Source organism: Kogia breviceps, chromosome 1, assembly GCF_026419965.1.
Source record: "Kogia breviceps isolate mKogBre1 chromosome 1, mKogBre1 haplotype 1, whole genome shotgun sequence".
Classification (NCBI taxonomy): domain Eukaryota; kingdom Metazoa; phylum Chordata; class Mammalia; order Artiodactyla; family Physeteridae; genus Kogia; species Kogia breviceps.
Window position 1 is genome coordinate 22,820,613 of NC_081310.1, and position 14,563 is coordinate 22,835,175.

Sequence of the window (14,563 nt, forward strand, 5' to 3'; positions counted from 1 at the left end):
TCTTATTTTATTTTATTTTATTTTATTTTATTTATTTATTTGTGGTACGCGGGCCTCTCACTGCTGTGGCCTCTCCCGTTGCGGAGCACAGGCTCCGGACACACAGGCTCAGCGGCCATGGCTCACGGGCCCAACCGCTCCGCGGCATGTGGGATCTTCCCGGACCGGGACACAAACCTGTGTCCCCTGCATCGGCAGGTGGATTCTCAACCATTGCGCCACCAGGGAAGCCCTTGTTCTTATTTTAAAATCACTATTGTACTTCCATAAGAACTTTGTGAAAATTAAATCATTTTACTCCATTAGGAAATGAGCCTATCACATATGGCCTTGCAGTACATAATGAGATACAAAAAGACTGGTAAGCAATCCACTTCTGCATGTTTTGTTACATGTTATTTTGGACTGCTTGGTTTGCACCTCTTATGGATGGTTGCTAGTCCATGGGGAGAACTCTATTTGCTAGGACACACATATATATTGCTATGTAGGTAAATGATAATTACCCGGAAAATAAAAATAAATGATAATGGATGGCTAAAGGAATGAACAAAATATACTCAGAGTTTAGTTACAGGTAATCACAGTTCATTTCCCTCAGTTCTATTCAAGTGGATTGATAACATCACCAATGGCAGATCTTTGGGACTTAACTATGAGGCTAGCATCATAAAAAACTGTTTAAGAATCTCATATCACAAATAGAGATGGCTTTAAATAAACCCATGCACTTATGGTCAATTAATTTACAACAAAGAGGCAAAAATATACAATTGAGAAAAGGCAGTCTCTTCAATAAATGGTGCTAGGAAAAAAGGACAGCTACATGTAAAATAACGAAATTAGAACATTCTCTAACACCATATACAAAAACAAACTCAAAATGGATTAAAGACCGAAATGTAAGACCAGATACTATAAAACTCCTAGAGGAAAACATAGGCAGAACACTCTTTGACATAAATTGCAGCAATATTTTTTTGGATTCTCCTAGAGTAATGGAAACAAAAGCAAAATAAACAAATGGGACCTAATTAAACTTAAGAGCTTTTGCACAGCAAAAGAAACTAAATAAAACAAAAAGACAACCTACTGAATGGGAGAAAATATTTGCAAACGATGCAACCAACAAGGGATTAATTTCCAAAATACACAAACAGCTTATACAGCTCAATATCAAAAAGCAAACAACCCAATAAACACATGGGCAGAAGATCTAAAGAGACATTTCCCCAAAGACGAGACATTCAGATGGCCAACAGGAACATGAAAAGATGCTCCACATCTCTAATTATTAGAGAAATGCAAATCAAAACTACAATGAGGTATCACCTCACACTGGTCAGAATGGCCATCATCAAAAATTCTATAAATAATAAATGCTGGAGAGGGTGTGGAGAAAGGGGTACCCTCAGACACTGTTGGTGGGAATATAAATTGGTACAGACAGTATGGAGAATGGTATGGAGGTTCCTTAAAAAACTAAAAATAGAGTTACCATTATGATCCAGCAATCCCACTCCTGGGCATATATCCAGAAAAGATGAAAACTCTAATTCAAAAGGTACATGCACCCCAATGTTCACAGCAGCACTATTTACAACAGCCAAGACATGGAAACAACCTAAATGTCCATCAGCAGATGAATGGATAAAGAAGATGTGGTATAATATAAGAAAAAAACAAAACAGAACAAAACAAGAAGATGTGGTACATACATACAATGGAATATAACTCAGCCATAAAAAAGAATGCAATAATGCCATTTGCAGCAACATGGATGGACCTAGAGATAATCATAAGTGAAGTAAGTCAGACAGATAGACAAAGATCATATGTCACTTAAACATGGAATCTAAAAAAATGATACCAAAAAAAGGTTAAAAAATGATATAAATAAACTTATTTACAAGACAGAAATAGACTCACAGACACAGAAAAGGGGACATATAAAGGGTTACCAAAGGGTTTCCCAAGGGGTGGGGGAAGGATAAATTAGTAATTTGGGATTAATAGATATACACTACCATATATAAAACAGATAAACAGTAAGGACCTACTGTATAGCACAGGGAACTATATTCAATATCTTGTAATAACCTATAATGGAAAAGAATCTGAAAAAGAATATATATAATTATATATATTATATATATATAAAATTCAGATACATATATATATGTATCTGAATTACTTTGCTGTATACCTGAAACATTGTAAATCAACTATACTTGAAAAAAAAAATAAGAGTGGCTTTACTGGAAATATACAGCCTCTAAGAAAGCAAATGCAGGCGCACACTAAACTCATCACAATCATCTAATTCTTACCTTTTAGTAAGAAACTCAAATTTTAGGTGAACCTGTTGAACCACCTTCATATATATAATTATATGTGCATGATAATGAAAACAATAATTCACAAATAACCCTATAATCTATGTGACTGAAGTTCAAGAATCTATAGTTCTAATGTAAAGTTTAGTTTTTAAATTTTTATTTATTTTTAAAATTGTTTTGGCCACGCTGCATGGCTTGTGGGATCTTAGTTCCCTGACCAGGGATTGAACCTGGGCCCTTGGCAGTGAAAGCATGGACTCTGAACCAGGGAATTCCCAAATATAAAGTTTAAAAAGGAACAAACAAAATTATATGCACAGCATGATCATAACTTTGTGAGAAAAAGCATGTATGGTAAAAAAAAAAAAATTAGGAGTAAGTAAACTTTTATAGTCTTTGGGGTAGTGGAATTAAAAGAAATTATTTTTCTGGATGTTTCTAAATTTCAGGAGAGCTATAATATAATCATTTGTAATTCAAACAAACAGAAAACCAACAGAATTGATAGCTCACTGTGTATAAAGCACTCTTCAATACTGATGCTGTAAGGAATAGAAATATATATAAAATATGGTTCTGCTAAAGGATCTTAGCTTAATTTGGATTTTCTGAAATGTGATGGTTACAGTATTAAGCTTCAGGTAAGAGTGGAGGTCACAATCCCCTCAAGGGAAATTCATACAAATTACCTACCTCATAGCAGTACTGTTGAACTTTATGCAAAACTTTGTTTAGGTCCTTGTTCAGTTGTTCAAGCTCTAGAACAATCGTTGCGTATCTCCGTTGAAATTCAATGCCAATGGGCATGGAATATGATTTCTGAGAAGAAAAAAGAAAAGTCAGATTTTGATAAATTTTTTTTTTAACAAATGTGATTTCAATTTCTAACAGGACATTGGACTTACTCAAAATAGACTAAAGGTTATTAAAACAGTCTGTACTCAATGTTACACTTCTTAAGTGTGATAATGGTATTATTGCTATTTAGGAGATTGTTCTTAGGAGTGTCATGATGTCTGTCATTTACTTTTTTTAAAAAAATATATTTATTTATTTAGTTTTGGCCGCATTGGGTCTTCGTTGCCGTGCACGGGCTTTCTCTAGTTGCAGCGAGCGGGGGCTCATCTTCGTTGTGGTGCGCGGGCTTCTCATTGCGGTGGCTTCTCTTGTTGCGGAGCATGGGCTCTAGGTGCACAACTACTGAAGCTCTAGGCTTCAGTAGTTGTGCCACGTGGGCTCAGCAGTTGTGGCTCACAGGCTCCAGACCGCAGAGCTCAGTGGTTGTGGCCCATGGGCTTAGTTGCTCCGCAGCATGTGGGATCTTCTCAGACCAGGGATCAAACCTGTGTCCCCTGCATTGGCAGGAGGGTTCTTAACCACTGCACCACCAGGGAAGTCTCTGTCATTTACTTTTTAAAAAACAGAGATCGTGTGTGTGTGTGTGTATTTATATATGGGGGGGGGGAGTGTGTGTGTGTGCGCAAGAGAGATCAAATGAAGCAAAACTGTTGAATCTATATATATGTTTCTTATATAAATCTTTCAACTTTTTAATAACTTTATCATTTTTAAAAATAAAAAGTTGGTAAAAGTTATATATATTCATTTGAAGTGTTCTAGTTACTAAAACTCAATTGATTCTCCACCTGGAATCAATTCAATACAGCACAATGGATAAGAGCATGGGTGCTAAAATCAGATGATATGTTCAAATCCCAACTCCCTTATGTACTAGCTATGTGACCTTAAGCAAGTTCCTTAATTTCTCTGTGCCTCTGTTTCCTCATTTGCAAAATGGGGATAAAAGAACATCTACCTAATGAGATTATGGTAAAGATTAAATGAAATAATATATGCCAGTATATTGCCTTCCACACAGAAAATGTTCAGTAAATATTAACTATTATCATCACAGCTATCATTTCATATTTGCTTCCTACCAGTAAGTGTAAATGGACTTTGATTCCATTTCCTTTCCTCTCTTCATAACACCTCCAATAAACTACACTATCCATTCTGCTCCAGCTACAAATGCTGCAATGAGACGTCTTCAGTCAAGCCAAATTTAACCACACTTCTTTTTTCAGAGGATTTCTGAGAAACAGATCATCATGTACCAGGGAAACAAGTACAGTTAAGAAGGGAAAAGTATACCTTGACTGATAGGGATAAACTACTTACACTAGCGCTAAATCACAGTATTATAATTGTTTAAGCTAACAGAAACCTTAGATAGATCATCTTGTTCAGCCTTGTCATTTTACAGATGAGAAAAACTGAAGCCCAGGAAAGTTAAATGCTTTGCTTAACAGCACACACTATTAATAATGTACCAGGCACTGTTCTAAGTGTTTAATAGAATCTTACTGAATCCTCACAACCATCCCATGAGAAGGGTACTATAATTATTCCCACTTTACATATGGAGGAATCTGAGGTCCATGTACCACAGCCAATAAGTGGTAAGCACATTGGATCTGAAGCTAGACTGCATCAGTCAGAATTCCTCCGCCACTGGGTCTGATGCAGTGAAAGAGAAGGAAGGGAAAGAATGTCAGGAGATTAGGGAAGGGATAAGTCATTAAAAAAATTAATTATTTTTTATTTTGTAATTATTTTTTAAACTGAGGTATAACTGACATACAACATTCTATTAGTTTCATGTGTACAACATAATTCTATATTTGTATATATTGCAAAATGATCACTACAATAAGTCAGCATCCGTCCATATACAGTTACAGAATTTTTTTCTTGTGATGAGAACTTTTAAGATTTACTCTCTTAGCAACTTTCAAATGTGCAGTACAGTATTATTAATAGTTTGATCTGCAGCTTTCCAGTCACTTTCTCAAGGCATTTTATACACATATATGTATAGCTTTCAATAAAAATGAGATCCTACTATAAATATTATTCCACAATTTGTCCAATTACTTAATGTGTCTTAGAGAGCTTTCCATGTTGATATAGACAGATCTAGCTTGTTGCTTTTAAGAACTACATAGTGTGGGACTTCCCTGGTGGTGCAGTGGTTAAGAATCCGTCTGCCAACGCATGGGACACGGGTTCGAGCCCTGGTCCGGGAAAATCCCACATGCTATGGAGTAACTAAGCCCGTGTGCCACAACTACTGAACCTGCATGACACAACTACTGCAGCCTGCGTGCCTAGAGCCTGTGCTCCACAACAAAGAGAAGCCACCGCAATGAGAAGCCTGCACACCGCAACAAAGAGTAGCCTCTGTTTGCTGCAACTAGAGAAAGCCCGTGCACAGCAATGAAGACCCAACGCAGCCAAAAAATAAATAAATAAATTTATTAAAAAAAAAAAAAAAGAACTACATAGTGCTCCAGAAGAATGGCTGTCCCATGATTTATTTGACCACTCCTGTTTAGATGGACGTATTGCTTCCACCTTTTTTTTTTTGCTATTACAAACAATGCTGCAATAAACATTCTTGTATGTACACCTTTGTGCATATGCACATGAATGTTCATTTGTAATAGCTAAAAACAGTAAACAATCCAAATGTCCATTGACAGGTGAATGGATAAACAAACTGTGCTACAGCCATACAATGAGACTACTACTTAGCAATAAAAAGGAACAATATTGTGTGAACTTTGAATCGTGCAACCAAGAGGGTGAATCAAAACTCATTATACTGATTGAAAAGAGCCAGGCAAAAAAAGAGTACATACTGTATGATTCCATTTATATAAAATTCTAGAAAACACAAATGAATTTATAATGACAGAAATTAGATCAGTAGTTGCTGGAGCCTGAAGTAGAGGGAGGGATGGATTACAAAGGGCTTGGAGAAATTTTGGGGGGAAGGGAGAAGATAGAAATATTTGTTATCTAGCTTGTGGTGATGGTTTCATGGACGCATATATCTGTGTATACATACACAAATACTTCCCATCAAACTGTACATTTTAAACAGGTATAGTTTATTGTACATCAATGATACCTCAACAAAATGATAATAGGAAAAGGCCACCCAGATCAAACAACAGAACATTGCTAGCACCCCAGAAGCCCTCTATGTGTCACCTTACAATCAATTCTCTTTCATCTCTCTCCAAAGTAACCATTATCCTGACATCAAACATTATAGTTGAGTTTTTGAACTTTATATAAAATACAATCTCACAATATATGCAGTATTTTGTTATTGGCTTCTTTCGGTTAACATTAAGTTTGTGAGATTTATCCACACTGCTGTGTATATCTGTAGTTAGTTCATTCATTGCTGTATATTATACCTTTGTAGAAATAAGATATATTCACCCATTCTACTGTTCTATTTGTTGTTGGGCATTTGGCCTGCTTCTAGGTTTTGGCCAATGTGAATAGTGCAGCTATGACATTTTGTACTTTGTTCAATTTTAGTAGATAGATCTAAATAGTTTCCCAAAGTGATGGAATAAGAAAGTTCTGGCTGCTTCATATATTCACCAATCTTTAATACTGTAGTCTTTGAATATTAGCCACTTTAGAGGGTGTGACTGGTATCTCACTGTGGTATTAATCTGCATTTCTCTGATTACTGCTGAGGTTACTACTTTTCAAAAGTTTTTTGCTAATTTGAATATCCTCTTTTTAAAAATATCTGTTCAATTTTCTTTCCTGTCTTCTATTGGGCTGCATATATTTTTCTTATTGACTTAGAGTTCTTTATATATTCTGGATACAAGCTTTTTATCAATTATATGTGCTGTAAATATTTTCTTCCATTTTGTGGCTTGCCTTTTCTTGTAGTTGTATCTTTAGATGAACAAAGGCTTTTAATTTTAATGTAGTACAATTGATCAATCTTTTCTTTTATGGTTATTGCTTTCTATATTCTATTTATTTCATTAAAAAATTCTTATCCCAAGGTCTTAAAAATATTCTCCTATATTATCTCTAGAAGCTTTATAGTTTTGCCTTTCACATTTAGATTTAAAATGCCAGTCGTCTGGCTATGTTATGAGATTTACCCCCCTCCCCATACTGATATCCAACTGATCCAGCACCATTATTTCATTTTATTTTATTTTATTTTATTTTTTTGCGGTATGCGGGCCTCTCACTGTTGTGGCCCCTCCCGTTGCGGAGCACAGGCTCCGGACGCACAGGCTCCGGACGCACAGGCTCCGCGGCCATGGCTCACGGGCTTAGCCGCTCTGCGGCATGTGGGATCCTCCCGGACCAGGGCACGAACCCGTGTCTCCTGCATCCGCAGGCGGACTCTCAACCACCGCGCCACCAGGGAAGCCCCAGCACCATTATTTCAAAGGCCTTTCTTTCCTCACCGTTCTGCAGAACCACCTTTGTCATAGATCAAGTGTCCGTACACGTGCAAGTCTATTACTGGGCTCTCTATTCTGTTCCATGGTCTTTTTGTCCATGTTGTGCCAATAGCACAGTCTTCAATAACTCTAGTTTTGTAATAAGTCTTGATATCCAAGAGTAAGTCATCCTACCTTATTGCAGTTCCACATAAATTTTCAAATCAGCTTGTCAATTTGAACGCACTTACACACACACACACACACACACACACACACACACACACACACACACCCAGGTGGGATTTTGATTGAGATTACATTCAATCTATGGATTAATTTGGTGGAAATTGACCCCTTTACAAAAGATAGTGTCTGATATCATGAATATGAATATCTCTTTTTATTTAGGTCTCCTTTAATTTCTCTCAACATTTAATAGTTTTCTATATAGAAGTTTAATATATATTATATTTATATCAAGGTATGTAGTTTTAAATGGTATTTTTGAAATTTCATTTTATAACTGCTTATTGCTGATATATAGAAACTGCTTAAATAAAAAAATTGACCTTGAATCTAGCAACTTTGCTAAACTCACTTATTAATTCTAATAATTTATCTGCAGATTCTTTTACATTTTCTAGGTACACAACCACATCATCTGTGGATAAAACGGTTTTATTTCTTTCTTTCCAATCTTTATAGCTCTTACTTCATTTTCTTGCTTTGTTACACTGGCTAGGCCCTCCTGTGTACTACTGAATAAAAACTGCGATAGTAGGCCTCCTTATCTCATTCCCAATCTTAAAGAGAAAGTTTTTAACACTCACTAATAAGTATGATATTGGGACTTCCCTGGTGGTGCAGTGGTTAAGAATCTGCCTGCCAATGCAGGGGACATAGGTTCAAGCCCTGGTCCGGGAAGATCCCACACGCCGCAGAGCAACTAAGCCCCTGCACCACAACTTCTGACTCTGTGCTCTAGAGCCCGCGAGCCATAACTACTGAAGCTCGTGTGCCTAGAGCCCGTGCTTCGCAACAAGAGAAGAGAAGCCACCGCAACGAGAAGCCTGCACACCACAACGAAGAGTAGCCCCTGCTCGCTGCAACTAGAGAAAGCCCGCGAGCAGCAACAGAGACCCAACACAGCCAACAAACAAACAAAGACCCTGTACCTGAATGTTCATAGTCACCTTATTCATAATAGCCAGTGTGGAAGCAATCCAAATGTCCCTCAATGATGAATAAATAAATAAAATGTGGTATATCCATACAATGTAATATTATTTGGTATTAAAAAGAAGTACTGGGAATTCCCTGGTCATCCAGTGGTTAGGACTTCACGCTTCCACTGTCAGGAGCCAGGTTCGATCCCTGGTCAGAGAACTAAGATCCCACCCACAAGCTGCACAGCCAATAATAATTTTTAAAAAGTACTAATACATGTTACAACATGGATGAGCCTTCAAAACATTATGCTATGTGAAAGAATACAGTCACAAATGATCACATTTACATTAAATGTCCAGAATAGGGGGACAGAAATTAGATTAGTGATTGCCTAGGTTTGGGGTGAGGGGTGGTTAGAGGTGAAATGAGGAAAAAATACAGGGTTTCTTTTTTGGGATAATGAAAATGTTTTTAAATTGATTATGATGATGCCTGTACAACCTGTGAACTGAACTGTGAACTAACCACGGAACTGTCCACTTACTGTAAATGGGTGAATTGTATGGTATGTGAATAATATCTCAATAGGCTGTTGTTTAAAAAAACCTGCCCTTTTAAATAAGTTACTATAATTAAGTTACTATAATTAATATTCCTAGTTCTTGAAGCAATGTTTTAATGCTATATGAATTATGACGTTCTGCTTAACACTGGTATGTTCTGTGAATCCACCATCCCACTGGAAATATTCTATCCATATTAAATTTTCTTGTAAATCTACTAATGGAGGAGTTTCTGGATATCTAGGTCATTCTAGCTTGCAGGCTTTATATTGTTTTCATAATTTGTCTGTGGAGACCATCATCATCTTCGGTGGCTCTAGACTTCAGTTATTTATTTCTGAATGTTAAACTCTCCTTGCATTCCTGGAATAAATCTATTGGCTGTGATAATGTACCTTTTTAAACATACTAACAAATTCCCATTTGTGAATATTTTGTTTAGGATTCTGTCACCTACGTTCATGAATGAGATTGGCTAGCAGTTTTTCTCTTTTGTCATATCTTTGTTAGGTTCTGATATCAAATTATTCAAGCATTACAAAATGAATTGGAAAATGCTCCTTGTTTTTTTCCTATTCTCTAGAAAAAGTTTTTGAAAGTTGATGGTAATGGTAAACACTTGGTTGAATTCGCTGGTATGGAAGAATTCATCTGGGGTTGTAAGTTCTTTGTGGTCAAGTTTTAAATTACAGATTCATTTATAAGGTAGTGATAGGCTTATTCAGACTTTCTAATTCTTAGTATATCAATGTTAGCAAGTTGTATTTTTCTAGGAATTTGTCTCCATCTCAATTTTCAAACATATTTACAGGTAGCTGTTTATAATAAGTATTAGTCTGCTCAGGCTGCTATAACAGAACACCATGGACTGGGTGGCTTAAATAACAGAAATAATTTTTTTTGTAGTTCTGAAGGCTGTAAGTTCAAGATCATGGTGCTGGCAGGAATGGTTTCTGATGAGAACTTTCTTCCTGGCTTGTAGATGGCTGTTTTCTCATTGTGTCCTCAGATGGCCTTCCTTCTGTGCACACATGAGAAATCTCTGGTGTCTCTTCCCCTCTTCTTATAAGGACACCAGTCCTATTAATTTGAGCCCCAACCTATGGCCTCATTTAACCCAAATTACCTCCTTAAAGGCCCTATCTCTAAATATAGTCATATTGGGCTTAAGGCACCAACTTCTGAATTTGGAGGGGACAAAATTCAATCACACAAAATTCAGTAACACAGTATCCTCTCAAGATATTTTTCATGTCTGTAGGTGGTATTGTGATGTCCCCTTTCTTCCGTTTATTAAAAAATTAATTAATTAATTATTTTTTGGCTGCGTTGGGTCTTCGTTGCTGTGTGCGGGCTTTTCTCTAGTTGTGGCGAGCGGGGGCTACTCTTCGTTGTGGTGCGCCGGCTTCTCATTGCGGTGGCTTCTCTTGCTGTGGAGCACGAGCTCTAGGCGCGTGGGCTTCAGTAGTTGTGGCTCGTGGGCTCTAGAGCACAAGCTCAGTAGTTGTGGCGCATGGGCTTAGTTGCTCTGCTGCATGTGGGATCTTCCTGGACCAGGGCTTGAACCCATGTCCCCTGCATTGGCAGGTGGATTCTTAACCACTGCACCACCAGGGAAGTCCAGTCCTCTCTATTTTAGATTTGTTTTCCTTTTTTTTTTAAAAAAAAAATATTTATTTAGTTTTGGCTGTGTTGGGTCTTTGTTGCTGCATGTGGGCTTTCTCTAGTTGCAGCGAGCGGGCTTTCTCTAGTTGCAGTGAGCAGCGGCTACTCTTCGTTGCGGTGCGCAGGTTTTTCATTGCAGTGGCTTCTCTTGTTGTGGAGCACGGGCTCTAGGCACGTGGGCTTCAGCAGTTGTGGCATGCGGGCTCAGTACTTGTGACTCGCAGGCTCTATTGCACAGGCTCAGTAGTTGTGGCACACAGGCTTAGCTGCTCTACAGCATGTGGGATCATGGATCGAATCATGGATTCCCGGACCAGGGATTGAACCCATGTCCCCTGCACTGGCAGGAGAATTAACCACTGTACCACCAGGGAAGTCTCTAGATTTGTTTTCTATTTCATTATTTTTCTCTATGGATTTAATTTGTTCTTATTCTAACATCTTGAGATAGATGCTTAACTTACTGATTTTCCAGTCTTTCTTCAATTTAAACATGTTTTTTATTCTAAAATAAGCATGGCTGCATACCAAGATTTTGATATATAATTTTCAATACCACTAAATTAAAAACATTTTCTATTTCCTGATAATTCATTCTTTGATCTATGATTTATTTAGCACTGCATTCTGTAATTTTCAAGCATGAGTTTTTTTCTTGGTATCCTTTTGTTATTAACTTCTAAGCTTATTCACTGTGATCAGAGAACTTATTCTGGAGAATTCTAATCATTTTGCATTTGTTGAAATTTGATTTAGGACCAGCATACAATTAATTTTTGTAAATATTCCATGTGGGCTTGAAAATAATAGGTATCCTGAAGTTGGCAGGTATAATTGTCTACATATGCTAATGAGATCAAGTTTGTTAACTGTGTTTTTCAAGTCTGTTCTTTTTTTAAAAAATTGATTAATTAATTTATTTATTTTATTTCTGGCTATGTTGGGTCTTTGTTGTTGTGTGCAGGCTTTCTCTAGTTGTGGTGAACGGGGGCTACTCTTCGTTGTGGTGCGTGGGCTTCTCACTATGGTGGTTTCTGTTGTTGCAGAGCACAGGCTCTAGGTGTGCGGGCTTCAGTAGTTGTGGCACACAGGATCAGTAGTTGCGGCACATGGGCTTAGTTGCTCTGCAGCATGTGGCATCTTCCCAGACCTGAACTCGAACCCATGTCCCCTGCACTGGCAGGAGGATTTTTAACCACTGCACCACCAGGGAAGTCCCTCAAGTCTATGGTCTTACTGATTTTTGTTTTAAACCTTTATATTTTATTAGTTACTAAGAGGGCTCTGGAAATTGTGTTGCTGTACAGTGAATTTGTCTTTTTCCTTTGAGTTTTGCCAATTTTTGCTTTATACATCTGGAGGCTAAGCTATTAGGTACATGTCAATTTCAAGTTATTATTCTGAAATTATACCTTTCATCATTAAAAACCACATCTCCTTATAGCAAGTAAGATATGGTGAGTTAAACCTTTCATCATTAGGAAGCACAACTCTTTATATTCAGTAGTATGTACTGCCCTGAATTTTACTGTCAGATATTAATATAGTTATAAGCCCTTCTGTTATTATTTTAAAATTTGTATTATATATACTTTCATCCATTTACAATTTTATTCTTTCTGGATCCTTTTATATTAAATGTGTCTCTTGCAAGAATCATAGAGTTGGGTTTTTTTAAAATTGAAGTATAGTTGATTTACAATATTATTATATTAGTTTCAGGTGCACAACATAGTGATTCAATATTTTTATAGATTATATGCCATTTAAAGTTATAAAATAATAGCTAAATTTCTCTGTGTTGTACAATATAACCATGTTGCCTATTTATTTTATACATAGTAGTTTGTACCTCTTAATCCCCTACCTCTATCTTGCCCATCCCCCTTTCCCTTTCCCCACTGGTAACCACTAGTTTGTTCTCTATATCTGTACATCTGTTTCTGTTTTGTTATATACATTTGTTTTATTTTCTAGCTTCCACATATAAGTAATAACATAGAATATTTGTCTTTCTCTGTCTGACTTATTTCACTAAGCATAATACCCTCTAGGTTGATCCACATTGTTGCAAATGGCAGCATGTCATCCTTTTTTAAGGCCAAGTAATATTCCATTGTGTGTGTGTGTGTGTGTGTGTGTGTGTGCGCGCGCGTGCGTGCGCACACATATATGCATACACACATACATACAAAATACATCTTCTTTATCCATTCATCTGTTGATGGACACTTAGGTTGCTTCTGTATCTTGGCTATTGCAAATAATGCTGCTATGAACACTGGATTGCATGTATTTTTTGAATTATTGTTTTTGTTTTCTTCGAATATATAACCAGGAGTGGAACTATTGGATCATATGGTAGGAGTTGGGTTTTATTTTTCCTCCAGTCTGGCAATCTTTGCCTTTTATTCAGGAAATTTAGTCTACTTATACTCAATACTATTTATCAATATATTTAGACTTAAATCTACCATCTTACTATTTTCCTTCTATATGTCCCACCTGTTAGGTGTCATTTTTTTTCTTTCTTTCGTTGCCTTCTCTTAGACTGAATGAACATTTTATTGTTCCATTCCCTCACCCACCTCCCCCTGATTAGTTTGGTAGTTATTCATATTTTACTATTATTTTAATAGGTACCTTAGAGAGTAAAATGTACATCCTTGATTTACCAAAGTCTATGTGTATACACACCCCTTACTCTGACCAAAAGACAACTGTTGTACTTTTAAACCCTTTATATTTTAAATGCCACAAGATACTATTCTATCATTTTATATGGTGTCACTTAGACTAATGTACATATTTATCCTTTTGTTGTTTTCCATTCCTTTTTGAAACTTCAAGTATCTTAAAAAAACAAGTTTTTCTTTCTTGCTTGAAGAAAACCTTTATTATTTTCTTAAGTATAGGTATTCTGGTAACAAATTCTATAATTTGTCTGCAAATGTCCTTATTAACTTTACCCTTAAAGGAATTTTCACTGGATATAGAACTAGGCTGGCAGTAATTTTGTTTCCACCCTATAAAGATGTCATGCCATTCTCTTCCATCCTCTGTGGTTTCTACGGAGAAGTCACCTGTCAAACAAATTGTTACTCTTTTGAAGGTACTTCCTCTCTTCCATTCTACTCTGGGTACTTTAAATACTTTTCACTTTGTGTTTAGTTTTCAGCAGTTTTAATATGATGTGTCTAGGAGGCATTACCTTTTTATTTATCCCATTAGGATTCATGGGGGTTCTTGAATTTGTGGCCTGTTGTCTTTCAACAGTTTTGGAATGTTCTCAGCTCTTAAAATATTCCTTTTGTCCCATTCTCTTTCTCTTCTCCTTCTGTTACTCTGTTAGACATATTAGATTCCCCACTATATCCCTTATTTATCTTATCCTCTCTTCTGAATTTTCTATCCATCTTTCTCTCCTTGCTTAAGTCTGGATATTTTCTTCTGATCTGTTTTCAATTACTAGTTCTCTCTTCAGCTGTTCCTAATCTGCTGTGGTTATATCTACTAACTGAGTTCTTAATTTTGATTATTGTAG

At 36.6% G+C, this 14,563-nt stretch overlaps 1 protein-coding gene across 1 annotated transcript in view; it reads right to left on the minus strand.

Moving 5' to 3' along the window:
• LIN9 (lin-9 DREAM MuvB core complex component) overlaps positions 1–14,563 on the minus strand; it is a 100,938-nt gene that overhangs the window by 4,711 nt on the left and 81,664 nt on the right. The window contains exon 12 of the mRNA XM_059065742.2: positions 3,033–3,158. Within this exon, the coding sequence (XP_058921725.1) occupies positions 3,033–3,158 (126 nt within the window). The remainder of the gene's footprint in view (positions 1–3,032; positions 3,159–14,563) is intronic.